Source organism: Lipotes vexillifer, unplaced genomic scaffold, assembly GCF_000442215.2.
Source record: "Lipotes vexillifer unplaced genomic scaffold, Lipotes_vexillifer_v1.1 scaffold781, whole genome shotgun sequence".
NCBI classification, from domain to species: Eukaryota; Metazoa; Chordata; class Mammalia; order Artiodactyla; family Lipotidae; genus Lipotes; species Lipotes vexillifer.
Genome location: NW_006790027.1, coordinates 319,965 through 333,408, shown reverse-complemented (window position 1 = coordinate 333,408; position 13,444 = coordinate 319,965). Strand labels below are relative to the sequence as shown.

The following is a 13,444-nucleotide window of genomic DNA, read 5'->3' as shown; positions in this document are numbered from 1 at the left end:
ACCTCAGAGATTTTATATACTTTATTTTTTTCTATACTCATTAGATTGCTGCATTTAGTGAATCAATGGGGTAGTATATTTGCAATGTAGACATATAAAAAACTTTAAAGGAGGTAGTAGAAATCATTTACTATTTTTCTATTAGGGAAAGGGGATATGTTATGCTTGGAAAGCGGTCATATTTGTTCTCTTATACTGTTTTGTGACTTCTTTAGCACATTTCTGTTTTCTGAATTTTAAATAAACTAATGCTCATTGAAGAAAAAAAAATTTTAAGCCTATGAGAATGAAAATCATGCATAATGCCACTAGAGATAATCACTATTAACATTTTGGTGTGTTTCTCTAATTTTATTCATTTTCAAGTTTGATAAGACTATGTATAATGTATCCTCTTTGTTTTTATAAGCATTTTCTTTTATTAAAAATTCTTCATATACAGTACATAATTTCTAGAAGTTGCACAGTATTTGAAGGTATGGAGGTTAACATACTTACTAGCTATTCTATTACTGATAGACATTTTTGCTCATGAATCTTTGCATGTCTGATAATCTTATAATTTTTAATTATGTCCTTAGTCTGGGTAGGTTTTCAAATCTTATTAGTTATTTTATTTCTGTTGTAAATTACCTGCTCATATCCACTTATCTAGATCTGTCTTAGTGCTATTTATATTTGAGATGTTAACCATATCACATTTTCAACTACTTTGCCAATTTTTCTTACAATCATTTGATTTTAAATGTGAAAATAGGGCTTCCCTGGTTAAGAATCTGCCTGCCAATGCAGGGGACATGGGTTCGAGCCTTGATCCAGCAAGATCCCACATGCTGCAGAGCAACTAAGCCCATGCACCACAACTACTGAGCCTGCACTCTAGAGCCCACAAGCCACAGCTACTGAAGTCTGAGTGCAACAATTACTGAAGCACGCACACCTAGAGCCTGTGCTCCGCAATGAGAAGCCACCGTAATGAGAAGCCTGTGCACCTCAACGAAGAGTAGCCGTTGCTCGCTGCAACTAGAGAAAGCCCACGCACAGCAACAAAGACCCAACACAGTCAAAAATAAATAAATAAAATCAATAAATTTTTTTTAAATGTGAAAATATTTTAAATTTTTATGCGATCAATTGTTTGAGTTTGTGATTCCATTGCTTGGAAATTTCTTCCCACAGAGGGGAGCTACTTCTGTTTCTTTCTCCCTTTTTTCTTTAGTTTGATCTTTCTCATTTCACCTTCTAATCTATCTAAAATCAATATCAGTGTATCATGAGAATATTAATGGATTTCCCCTAACCGACACCAAATAGCTACTGAAGAATAAACAAGGTTCCACACTGAGTTTTAAGGAACTGTTTTACAAGCAGCTCATATAGCTCAATATCAAAAAAACAAACAACCCAATCAAAAACTGGGCAGAAGACTAAATAGACAATTCTCCAAAGAAGACATACAGATGGCCAAAAGGCACATGAAAAGCTGCTCAACATCACTAATTATTAGAGAAATGCAAATCAAAGCTACAATGAGGTATCACCTCACACCGGTCAGAATGGCCATCATCAAAAAATCTACAAATTCTGGAGAGGGTGTGGAGAAAAGGGAACCCTCCTACACTGTTGGTGGGAATGTAAATTGATACAGCCACTATGGAGAACAGTATGGAGGTTCCTTAAAAAACTAAAAGTAGAATTACCATATGACCCAGTAACCTCACTACTGGGCATATACCCAGAGAAAACCATAATTCAAAAAAACACATGCACCCCAATGTTCATAGCAGCACTCTTTACAATAGCCAGGACATGGAAGCAACCTAAATATCCATCAACAGAGGAATGGCTATAGAAGATGTGGTACATATATACAATGGAATATTACTTAGCCATAAAATGGAACGAAATTGGGTCATTTGTAGGGACGTGGATGGACCTAGAGAGTGTCATTCAGACTGAAGTAAGTCAGAAAGAGAAAAGCAAATATTGTATAATAACGCATATATGTGGAATCTAGAAAAATGGTATAGATCAGGGGTCCCCAACCCCCGGGCCACGGACGGGTACCAGTCCTCAGCCTGTTAGGAATCGGGCCGCACAGCAGGAGGTGAGCAGTGGGCAAGCCGTGGAAAAATTGTCTTCCATGAAACTGGTCCCTGGTGCCAAAAAGTTTGGGGACCACTGGTATAGATGATCTTATTTGCAAAGCAAAAATAGAGATATAGACGTAGAGAACAAATGTATGGATACCAAAGGGGAAAGGAGTGGGGAGGGAGGAATTAGGAGATTGGGATTGACACGTATAATTTATTGACACTATGTATAAAATAGACAACTGATGGGAACATACTTTATAGCACAGGGAACTCTACCTAATACACTGTAGTAACCCAAATGGGAGAGAAGTCCAAAAGGGAGGGGATATCTCTATGTGTACGGCTGACTCATTTTGCTGTGCAGTGGAAGCTAACACAACATTTTAAAGCAACCATACTCCAAAAACAATTAATAAAAATAAATAAATACTATGTAATATTAAAAGAAAAAGAATAGAAATGGCTAGAGGCAGGCTTGTTTTTGCAGACATGAGATCAATTAAGTTGACACAAATACCAGAAATTGTACTAGGGTTTTAAAATTATTATTGTTATTATTATTATTTTTAAAGACTGAGGCAGCTTAAGAATATAAGGACTTACTGCTATGCAGGAAAATAATTTTTACATACCTAAGCAATTTTATTGTGAAGTCATTTGATATAAGAAGTGTTTCAGAATAAACTTTATGAATTTTCATATTTATATAAAACATCTCAAAGCCCTTCACGTTCAGGTTTATGCATCAAAAAGGTAAAGACAGGATTCGTAGTAAAACAATCTGACATCAAGAGAGTGTAAGCTCCTTAAATTGAATAGCAGAAAAACACAATAGAGAAACCTACCATCAAAGCAAGAGAACAAAGCATAGTTATAGGCAATCTTGAACTTCACTTTAGGTGAGTAGCTACTTAGTTGAGGCTCTCATTTTTTTAATCATAGTCCTCCAAAGTGGTGTGTACAAACTCCAGCAGACAATCCACTGGGACTGGGAAGTGAATATAATAACTTGTATTTTTATTTAATTTTTTCTAATCTTTAAGATAAATTTAGGGGAGTATATGCAAAATACAGGAGAACATGTATATAATTGTTAAGGACTGAAACTTTTCCCCTCAAAATTCATGTTGAAGCCCTAACTCCCCCCGCCCCCACCCACTCTCCCATCCCAGTATCTCAGAATGTGACTGCATATGGAAATAGGGCCTTTTCAGAGGTGACTAAGTTAAAAGGAGCGCTTTAGTGTGGGTCCTAATCCAATCTGACTGGTGTCCTTATAAAGAGGAAATTTGGGCACACTGAGACACTAGCAGCAGCCATCTGTAAGCCAAGGAGAGAGGTTTCAGACAAGGTTGCCAACACCTTAATCTTGGACTCAGGCTTCAGAACTATGAGAAAATAAATTTCTGTTGTTTAAGCCACCCAGTCTGTGGTACTTTTTGTTATGACAACCCTAGCAAACTAATGCAGTAACTTTATATTTAATGTATACTAAAAACGCTTACTGAAGAGGATGTATAAAATTTGGAGACCACTGATTCATTTACCCAGAACATAAATTGTTTCCTTATCAGCACACAAAAGGAATTTACAACTCATGCTCTAAACTGGCAAATGATTTTCTTCATATTTTCCCTTTAATATAAACTGATCCCCTTCATTAAAGGAAATTCATTTCTGATTTACTATTTTTTCTCAAAAAAATAGACTTCTATTATTGTTTCCACAAAGACAATGAATTATTATTTGATAATTTACACCATTCTTTAATGTAAGGTTTGAAATATATGAATTTATTTTTTGGATCCACTGGAATGTATTTTTTGATAAATTAGAAGGTCAGTATTAGCAGAATCTCAATTGCAAAGTATACTTCAGTTAGAGAAAAACTTAAGTACTAAAGCCAAGGACAACAAAATGTATAACCTACAGCTTTATTTGTATAAGCAGTTTCACTTTTGATAAGTTTTGCCATCTGGAAGCATAGTATTTCTTTAGTGTGGAATGGCAGAAACTAAGTAACATAAAAAGTGTAGCATATAGAACCAAGTTTCAAATAAAATAAAATATTTCCATAGTAAAAGAACACTTAGTTAGAGATCAGCCTCAAATATAATGGCATATTCAATTGTTGAATGTTTCTCGACTATTCACAGAAAGTTTTACAAATTAGGTGAATTCTATCCCATCATTTGGCACTTAAAAGAACATTTCATTTTAAACTTGCAGAAAACATGGTACTTAATTTTTACAAAATTATGAATTTGCTTCCTCCATTATAAAAGTAGACAAATTACAAAAAACTAGTTTGAAAAAGTGAGGAAAACACACGACCAATAACTAAAGAATTCACTATTAGCATTTTGCAACACTTCTTTCTAATGTTGCTTCTAAAAAGTTTTCTACTTAAATCAGCTACATACAAAATTGTATATATGTTATATATGCATTTTACACACAAAAGTATAGAGAATTATCTTTCAAAAAAGTGAAACTATCTTTTGGTTAGTAGCTTTATCTTAACAAGAGACAGACATCAAGTCATCTAGAAACATAAGGTGATATGTATGTTTAACTGCCTTTAAAATGACAATGTTCTTTCCCATATATATAAAAATGCATGCAGAGAAAAAATTTTTCATGTAAAGTAACAAAAAATTTATCATTTTAATCTATCGATTTAAAATGTCAACAATCATATTTTTAAAAATTCTTTATTTCGTTACCAAAAATAAATCATTTAAGTTTCTCAAATGAAAAGCAAAACAGCATACTGATGAAATTATTTTTATTGTGTGAAAATGTCATAATTCATAATGATTAAGAATAAAAATGCAGCATATAACAAAATAGGCATTTACTTGTTAAAAGCCACCTGGATTTACAAAACTTTAAAAATATTTTTAGAATGCTTTAAGAATACAAATTAATTTTTGAGAGAGAGATATAAAACATTTATTCCATTTTATCATATATTTAATTTCAAAATCTTGAAAATGATTTTTATTTATTTTTATTAAATGGACTCAGTAATTATTGTACACTACAGTAATCACTGGTAGGAAACAAAAATTTTAAAGATTTATATCTATTCCCAAACTAGATGAGTATTAAAAATGGCAAAAGTGTTAATTTAGGTCTTAGAAAATGAATAAATGTAAAATTTTACAAAAAAGGAACCAAAAAAGATATACAAACAAGTTTCTTCTCTAAAATCCAATTCAAAATTTACATTGCCTTCTTGTGTTGCTTTTCCTTACACTTCAGTCATGTATCAAATTTAGGTTGTTATGAATTTTGTATCTGAAATAGAATGCTTTTTCTACTCAGTGTGCTAAGTAGGTCCCATGTACAAAACTCCAAAAAACTACATATGATGCTGACTACAGTAATAAGTGACCTGATTAATAAACACATTCAATGAGTTAAAAAATGTGAATAAAATGTGATGCTCTAAAGGAAAATTTTAAAAGTAAATAATCGTATTAAACTGTCTTAGACATACTTAATCATGTTATTGTCAGATACCAGTATAAGTCTGTTAACAGTACAAGTTGCCAAACTGACCAATTTTAACAAGGTGATTACTGTTTAAGGCAGGGGTCCCCAACCCCCGGGCTGCAGACCGATACCAGTCCTTGTCCTGTTAGCAACAGGGCCACAGAGCAGGAGGTGAGGGGCGGGAGAGCAAGCGAAGCTCCATCTGACGCTCCCCATTGCCCCCCATCACTCACATTACCTCCTGAACCATCCCCCCACCGTCCGTGGAAAAATTGTCTTCCACAGACGGTGTGTGGGAGGGATGGTCCCTGGTGCCAAAAAGGTTGGGGACTGCTGGGTTAGAGTATTTTCACCTTGATGTAAATGGATGCTTTTAATTAAACATTTGAATCTATTATTCAAAATATATATCTAAAAGTTTGTCTAAATGCCAGATGAGGAAAGAATCCTATAGATGCCGTTCTTCAGTGCAAGAGAAGTACTATTATTTTAAATTAAGTAATTATTTTGGAATTATTTCTTTATAAATGTAATTTAAACCAACATTTCATTCTTATTTCTTTAGTACCCAAGTATTTCCCGGTTATAAAATAAAGTCTCTGGACTACAGTAGCTTTTCTGGTCTTTTTGCCTTTAATTTCAAGGCAAAAAAGAATGAGAATAACCTAAAAGAGTCACTGAAGCTTCTGATAGAACAAGGGAGTGAGAAGAAGCACCCTGATCTCTGAAAAGATCTAATCTTTGAAAGAGGTGTTTATTGGGACTTTTAATAATATCTCAGAAAACATTTTTATTAATTTAAAAAGCATTTAAGTCAAAAGGTATTGCAAGTGTCTCTCATTTATTGGGAACATCACCAAAGAAAACAAACAACAAAAATTCAATTAATTAATTAGTGCTTTCAAATAACGTAATTTGGTAAAATAAAAATCTGAGAATCGATTTTAAAAAGATATCTTAAGGTAAAATTAGGATGTATATTTCAAGAACAGTACTATTATAAAACATATGTCAAACCATATAAATATATCCTGTTTGTATAGTTCATGTCTGTCATGTAAATCAACTCCATTTTCCAGACACAATTTAAACAAAGCATCTATAGAAAAGTGCACAGTCAATATCTTAGTAATTAAAATTCTTAAACCAAAGTTTTAGAAAAATATAAAAAGTTAAAAATTTAGGTTATAAATTCCTAAGAATTCCCTTTCCATGCACATATATCTTACAAATGTTTAAGATACAGAAATAAAGACTATTAAACAAATAGTAAAGAAAGTGTACAGAGTCCATTGGCTCTTTTTCTGAACAGCTTTTCCTTCAGGAATATGCCCATGAGTTGGGATGTATAAATCAGAGTCAACACTAATTTTTGCTAACTTGGTCCAAATGCTTGTCCCATTTGCTGGTCATTTTGCTTCTTTTTTTTCTTTGAACCATGAAGACCATGGGTAAGTAATTATCAAAACAGTCAGGTCTTTGGCTCACTGATACTGCTACGGTTGTCTTGCCCCAGTCATCGATGTTTAGGGTTTTTCTCCTTTGTGAAAGAAGGTCCTCCAGCTCATCTTGCCGACCTTAACAGAGCGCGTCCACATGAGCTGGTTATGATATGACGTCGTGAGAATCACTGTTAGGTCTCTGTCGCACAGCCAGGGGAGGCAGTGGCTTCCCGTAGAAGTCTGTGCAAAGAAGGGGTACCAAAAATATACAAGTCTTATGGTAAATCAAGATTTCTGACACAATTCTTTAATTTCCACCTTTAAAAGAGTAAGACACTCTGACTTTACAGGTGAAGCAATGGTTGGGGAGGACAGGGGAAAGAAAAGGCAGAATCCAAAAAAACTAGAATAAATTCAAAACACAACCACTAGCATAAATTCATAACTCTAGGTTATAAATTAATCTCTACTTGATTTAATAAAAAGCTGCACCTAATGTATATATTATTATTATTGTTTCCAATTAAGTGTTCACATTAGAACAAAACAAACAGCAAACATCTAAAATGTATGGAACCTATTGCCAAGGCCCTGATAAAATCAGTATTTGTACAATCCATGCCCTTATCCAATGGCTATCACTTCTAGGAATTTGCAGAGAAAAATTCATTAATTATCTTAGTGCTCTGGTACATAGGAATCTTTTACAATGATGCTTCAATATAGTTCATTGATTTAGGGCATATTTGATACAGAAACAGTCTTAATTTGTACTTCATAATAAGTTCCTAGCCCTTAATTATCATAAATTTAGGTTTATAAATTTAATAGCATATGGAAACCTTCAATAAGTATTTTCTGGCCTATTACCTTAAAATTATTCTAGAAGCACGGGTGTTCAAGATTACTTGACATAAATATATTAAAAATATATTTAGGGGGCCATTTCCAGTTCTGCATGTGCCGGAGTTTAGCTAAGCTACTCCATGGTATTGCTGCCTCAGCATCTATTTTGTCTGGCCAAGTGGCCTGTGGGGGCCTTAAATAGATATTAGCACCTCATGCAAGAACATGCTCTAGAAAACAGCCTGCAGAATCACAGGTAAATGCTAAGTTCCTGATATGACTTCCCCAATGGCCTTCGTGATCAACTGTCTCCCTCACCTTCCCTTAGATAATACCCCAGAGGAACTTACCAAAACTCCACTGTTTTGGTTTAAACTGACCAATCTGGCCTTAGCCTGGGAACCCCAAAGCACTCCATCCACAGACCCTAATAAAGGCATGTGGCCCAGGTACTGCAGTTCTCTCTGCCTACACCTTGCCTTGACCTCCCACCTCTCACTGTGGAAACCTTGAAGCATGTCATGTACTTCCTCCAGGACCTGTGAGTAATTTCTCTATTTCAATTTCTCTTCTGGTCTTTTTGAACTGAGGCCAGGGGCTCTACTTAACAAACATTAATTTAGCAAAGTCCTAACAGCATTTAAGAAGCTTAGAAGTCACTCCATACTAACGAGAAGTAAACAGCTGAACAGACTAAAAAATCACCAGTTCTTCTGGGATCCATAAGAGAGGGGAGGTCACAAAACAAACCACTGCCCTCAATATTGGAGAGACAGGCAAACACAGGAAGTCTCATTTTACCAGGCCAGACATTCATGAATGGAAAGTGCTGAGGGAACCGGTGCCCAGGTAGGAAAACCTGAAATGTGATTGACAAAATGCTGGATGCTCAGTGTGGACAAGCCTGAGAGCTAAAAACTCCAGGGAAATTAAGTCATAAGGGGGACCCCCCACCCCGATATTGTAAGATTCAGCTCCAGGAGCCTGAACAAATTCCCACAGTAAATACTGGAGAAAAATCCCCTCCTGCTCACAGCAGAGCAGAGGAAAAGGAACCATTATGAAATACCTTGGAGTATTTTGTTCTTAACAAGGCCTGCACTCAGAGAAAACTAGTTAACCAGAGTCTAACCCGCTGGGGTATTATCAGAACCTAACCCACCTGGGGAAGAGCGATAACAAATTCCAGCTGGCCCTAGCCATTCTGTACCACTTAATGGGGGAGAAAAAACAATTGAGATATTCTTATGAAGTTAACAGTCCAGAGGCACAGGCTCGCTAAAAGACTTGAGACCTAATCACAGGAATATAGAATGCTTCCTCTGCCACCACACAGCACCATGGCATTACTAAAGGCCTATTTACAGTAGTTCCTTTTACCAAGTACATCATGCTGGACTATCAAGAAAAAAGTCCAGAAGGCAAAAAAACAATTTGAAGAGACAGAGCAAGCATCAAAACAAGATATGGCACTGAAACTGGAATTATCAGGCCAGGTATTTAAAACAACTATGACTAATCAGCTAAGGGCTTTCATGGATGAAGTAGACAGCATGCAAGAACAGATGGGAAATGTAAGCAGAGAAATGGAAGTCCTAAGAACCAAAAAGAAATGCTTTTGGAAAAAGAGAAAAAAACACTGTAACAGAAATGAAGAATGTGTTTGATGGGTTTATTAGTAAACTGGACATGGCTGGGAAAAGAGATATATATCAATAGAATCCTTGAAAACTAAAAAGCAAAAAGAACTGAAAAGAAAAAAAGAGAACATCCAAGAACTGTTCAAGCAACAAAGGTCTAACATACATGTAATGGGAATACCAGAAGGAGAAGAGAGAAAGGAGCAGAAGCAACATCTGAAGCAATAATGACTGAGAATTTCCTCAAATTAATGTCAAACACCAAACACCAGATTCAAGAAACTTAGAGAACATTGTGCAGGTTAAATGTCCCCAAACTACATCTAGGTGTATCATTTTCACATTACAGAAAATCAAGGAAAAAAAAAAAAATCCTAAAAGAAGCCGGGGGGAAAAACCACTTTTCCAGTAGGTAGACAAATGTAAGAATTACATTCAACGTCTCCCCAGAAACCATGCAAGCAAGAAGAAAGTAGAGTGAAATTTTTTAAGTATTTAGAGAAAAAAAACTGCCACCAACCTAGAATTCTATACCCTGCAAAATTATTCCTCAAAAGTAAAAGAGAAATAAAAACTTTCTCAGAAAAACAAAAACTGAAGGAATCTGTTCCCATTAGACCTGTCTTGAAAGAGATGTTAAAAGTTCTTCAGAGAAGGAAAATAATAAACATCAGAAACTCAGATTTACATAAAGAAAGAAAAAGTATCAAAGAAGAAATATGTAAAGGTAAAATGAAAACTTATTTTTCATATTCTTAATTGATCTAACAGATAACAGTTTGTTCAAAATATTAATAGCAACAATGTATCTGATTATATATACTTATATGCATACCTTATGTACATATATGCTTATATATAAATGCTTATGTATGCTTATATATGCTTATATATATGCTTATGTATGCTTATATATAAATGAAATGGATGATAGCAATGAAACAAGGGACAGGAGGAAAGAATTAGGATTCTTTGGTTATTATAGGTATTCACACTACCCGTTAAGTTGTATAGTATTATTTAAGTGGACTTGGATTCATTGTGAATGTATATTGCAAACTCTAGGGCTGCCACTAAAAAAAAGGCCATGACAAAGGAGGCAAGAATATACAATGGAGAAAAGAGAGTCTCTTCAATATATGGTACTGGGAAAACTGGAGAGTTACATGCAAAATAATCAAACTGGATTACCTTCTCACACCATATACAAAAATAAATTTTAAATGACTAAAGACTTAAATGTAAAATGTGAAACCATAAAAATCCTAGAAGCAAACATAGGCAGTGCACTCTATGACATCAGTCTTAATGATATTTTTTGGATATGTCTCCTCAGTCAAGGGAAACAAAAGCAAAAATAAACAAATGAGACTACATCAAACTAAAAAGCTTTTGCATAGCAAGGAAACTATGAACAAAACGAAATCCTACTGAATGGGAGAAGATATTTGCAAATGATATATCCAATAAGGGGTTAACATCTGAATATAAAAAGAATTCATACAACTCAACATCAAAAAAACAAACAATCCAATTAAAAAATGGGCTAGAGGACCTAAATAGACATTATTCCAAAGAAAACAGATGGCCAACAGACACGTGAATAGTTGCTCAACATCACTATCATCAGGGAAATGCAAATCAAAACCACAATGAGATATCACCTCACACTTGTCAGAATGGCTATCATCAAAAACAACACAAATAACAAATGTTGGTGAAGATGTGGAGAAAAGGGAACCCTCATGCACTGGTGGTGGGAAAGTAAACAGCACAGCAGCCACTATGAAAAACAGTATGGAAGTTCCTCAAACAATTAAAAATAGAACTACCATACAATCCAGCAATTCCACTTCTGGGTATTTTTCCAAAAACAACAAAAACACTAATTCCAAAAGATATGTGCACCTCCCATATTCATTACAGCATTATTCACAATAGCCAAGATATGAAACAACCTTAAGTGCCCATCAGTAGACGAATGGATAAAGAAGATGTGATACACATACAAACACACACACACACACACACACACACACACGCACGCACACTCACTGGAATACCACTCAGCCAGAAAAAAAAAAAGGATACCTTACCATTTTGACAACATGGATAGACCTAGAGAGTATTATGCTAAATGAAACAAGTCAGACAAATACTGTATGATATCACTGGCATGTGGAATCTAAAAAAAAAACAAATGAACAAACATAAAACAGAAACAGTCATAGATACAGAGAACAAACAGATAGCTGCTGGACAGGGGAGGTGGGTAGCAAGGGCAGTAGGGTGGGGTGGGGGCAGAATGAGTGAAGTAGGTGAGGGAAATTAAGAGGTACAAATTTCCAGTTACAGAATAAATGAGTCACGGGGATGAAATGTACAGAGTGGGGAATATAGTCAATAATAATGTAGTATCTTTGTATGGTGACGAAGGTGGTCAAAAGGTACAAACTTCCAGTTATAAAATAAATAAGTACTAGGAATGTAATGTAAAGCATGATTAATTAATTAACACTGCTGTATGTTATATATGAAAGTTGTTAAGAGAATAAATCCTAACAGTTCTCATCACATGGAAAAAGTTTCTTTTTCTTTTGTTTTTATCTGTATGAGATGATGGATGTTCACTAAGTTTATTGTCATAATCATTTTATGACGTATGTAAGTCAAGTCATTATGCTGTATACTTTAAACTTATATAGTGCTTTAATTCAATTATATCTCAATAAAACTGGAAGGAAAAAATAAATAAAATAATGAATCTGAATAAATTTCAATGTAAGAAAGAGAAAGAGAAAATTACCATTAGGCAAATACCACAGTAATAATTATTGCAGACACAGTCCAATGATGGAGGCTAAAACTAGTAGGCTAAAGTTTGTGGAGAACAGAATATTTGCATAATCTCAAAGAATCACTTCTAAAATATTTACTAATTACAAAGAGGGAAAACAGTAACATTTTACAATGTGGCAAATACCACCTTATCCAAATGATCAAGGTTAACACCACCAGTAATGAGACATACCACCATCACGTACCCCCTATTTCAAACATTTTGAACATCAGTTTGGTTAAACAGTCAGATTTGCTCTTGTGTCATCAGTTTGCTTAAACAGTCAGATTTGCTCTTGTGTCATCAGTTTGCTTAAACAGTCAGATTTGCCTTGTGTCATCAGTTTGCAGCCTCTACCAGAGTATACCATAGACAATACTTGATTTGCCACAGCTATATCATTACCTAACAAAAAAAAATTTTAAATAATAAACTGTATACTCTTGCCTCTTTAAAAAAATTAGGAGAAAACAATTGTTCAAGCAACTATAAATTTAAAGCAACTACTAAGCTGCAAAGATGCTCTAACAAATCTTAATGTAATAGTATAATATAATGAATTCAAAGTATGGATTTCAAAGCTGGACAGACCTAAGTTCAAATCCTGATTTTGCCACTTATAGCTATGTGACCTTGGGGTATAAGTTCCTTACACAAAAAATTGCCCATCTTACAAGGCTATTAGAAGAATTAAAATGAGATAATGTACCTAAAGTGCTTAGCAATATGCCAGTCACATAGTATATACAGTTATTACTATTGCTATAATTAAAATTATAACAGAGACAATTATTTTGATAAATTTAAAGTATGCCTTTTCTAGTTTCTTGATTTCAAAATTAATGAGAATTATAACACATAACAGAACTCAAGATTAAACCAGAATGAATACCGTTTCTATTATGTTTTACTTCTGGAATTTTAAAGTACCCTACTAAAAAGATAAATCACATACACATAGCAAGAAATATCTTTTTCCTTCCCAAGAAATTATTTTTTTTTGCAGTTGATTCTGTATTATTTCAGAATAATTCTGTATTTAATTTAATTCTGTATTTGATTTAATTTAATCATCACAAG

At 34.2% G+C, this 13,444-nt stretch overlaps 1 protein-coding gene across 2 annotated transcripts in view; it reads right to left on the bottom strand.

The window, feature by feature from the left end:
- Window positions 1-7,202: 7,202 nt before the first annotated feature.
- ARL13B (ARF like GTPase 13B) overlaps window positions 7,203-13,444 on the bottom strand; it is a 74,575-nt gene continuing 68,333 nt past the window's right edge. For both annotated transcript variants that reach the window (XM_007463198.1, XM_007463199.1), the window contains one exon: window positions 7,203-7,279. In XM_007463198.1, coding sequence (XP_007463260.1) covers window positions 7,203-7,279 — 77 coding nt within the window. The remainder of the gene's footprint in view (window positions 7,280-13,444) is intronic.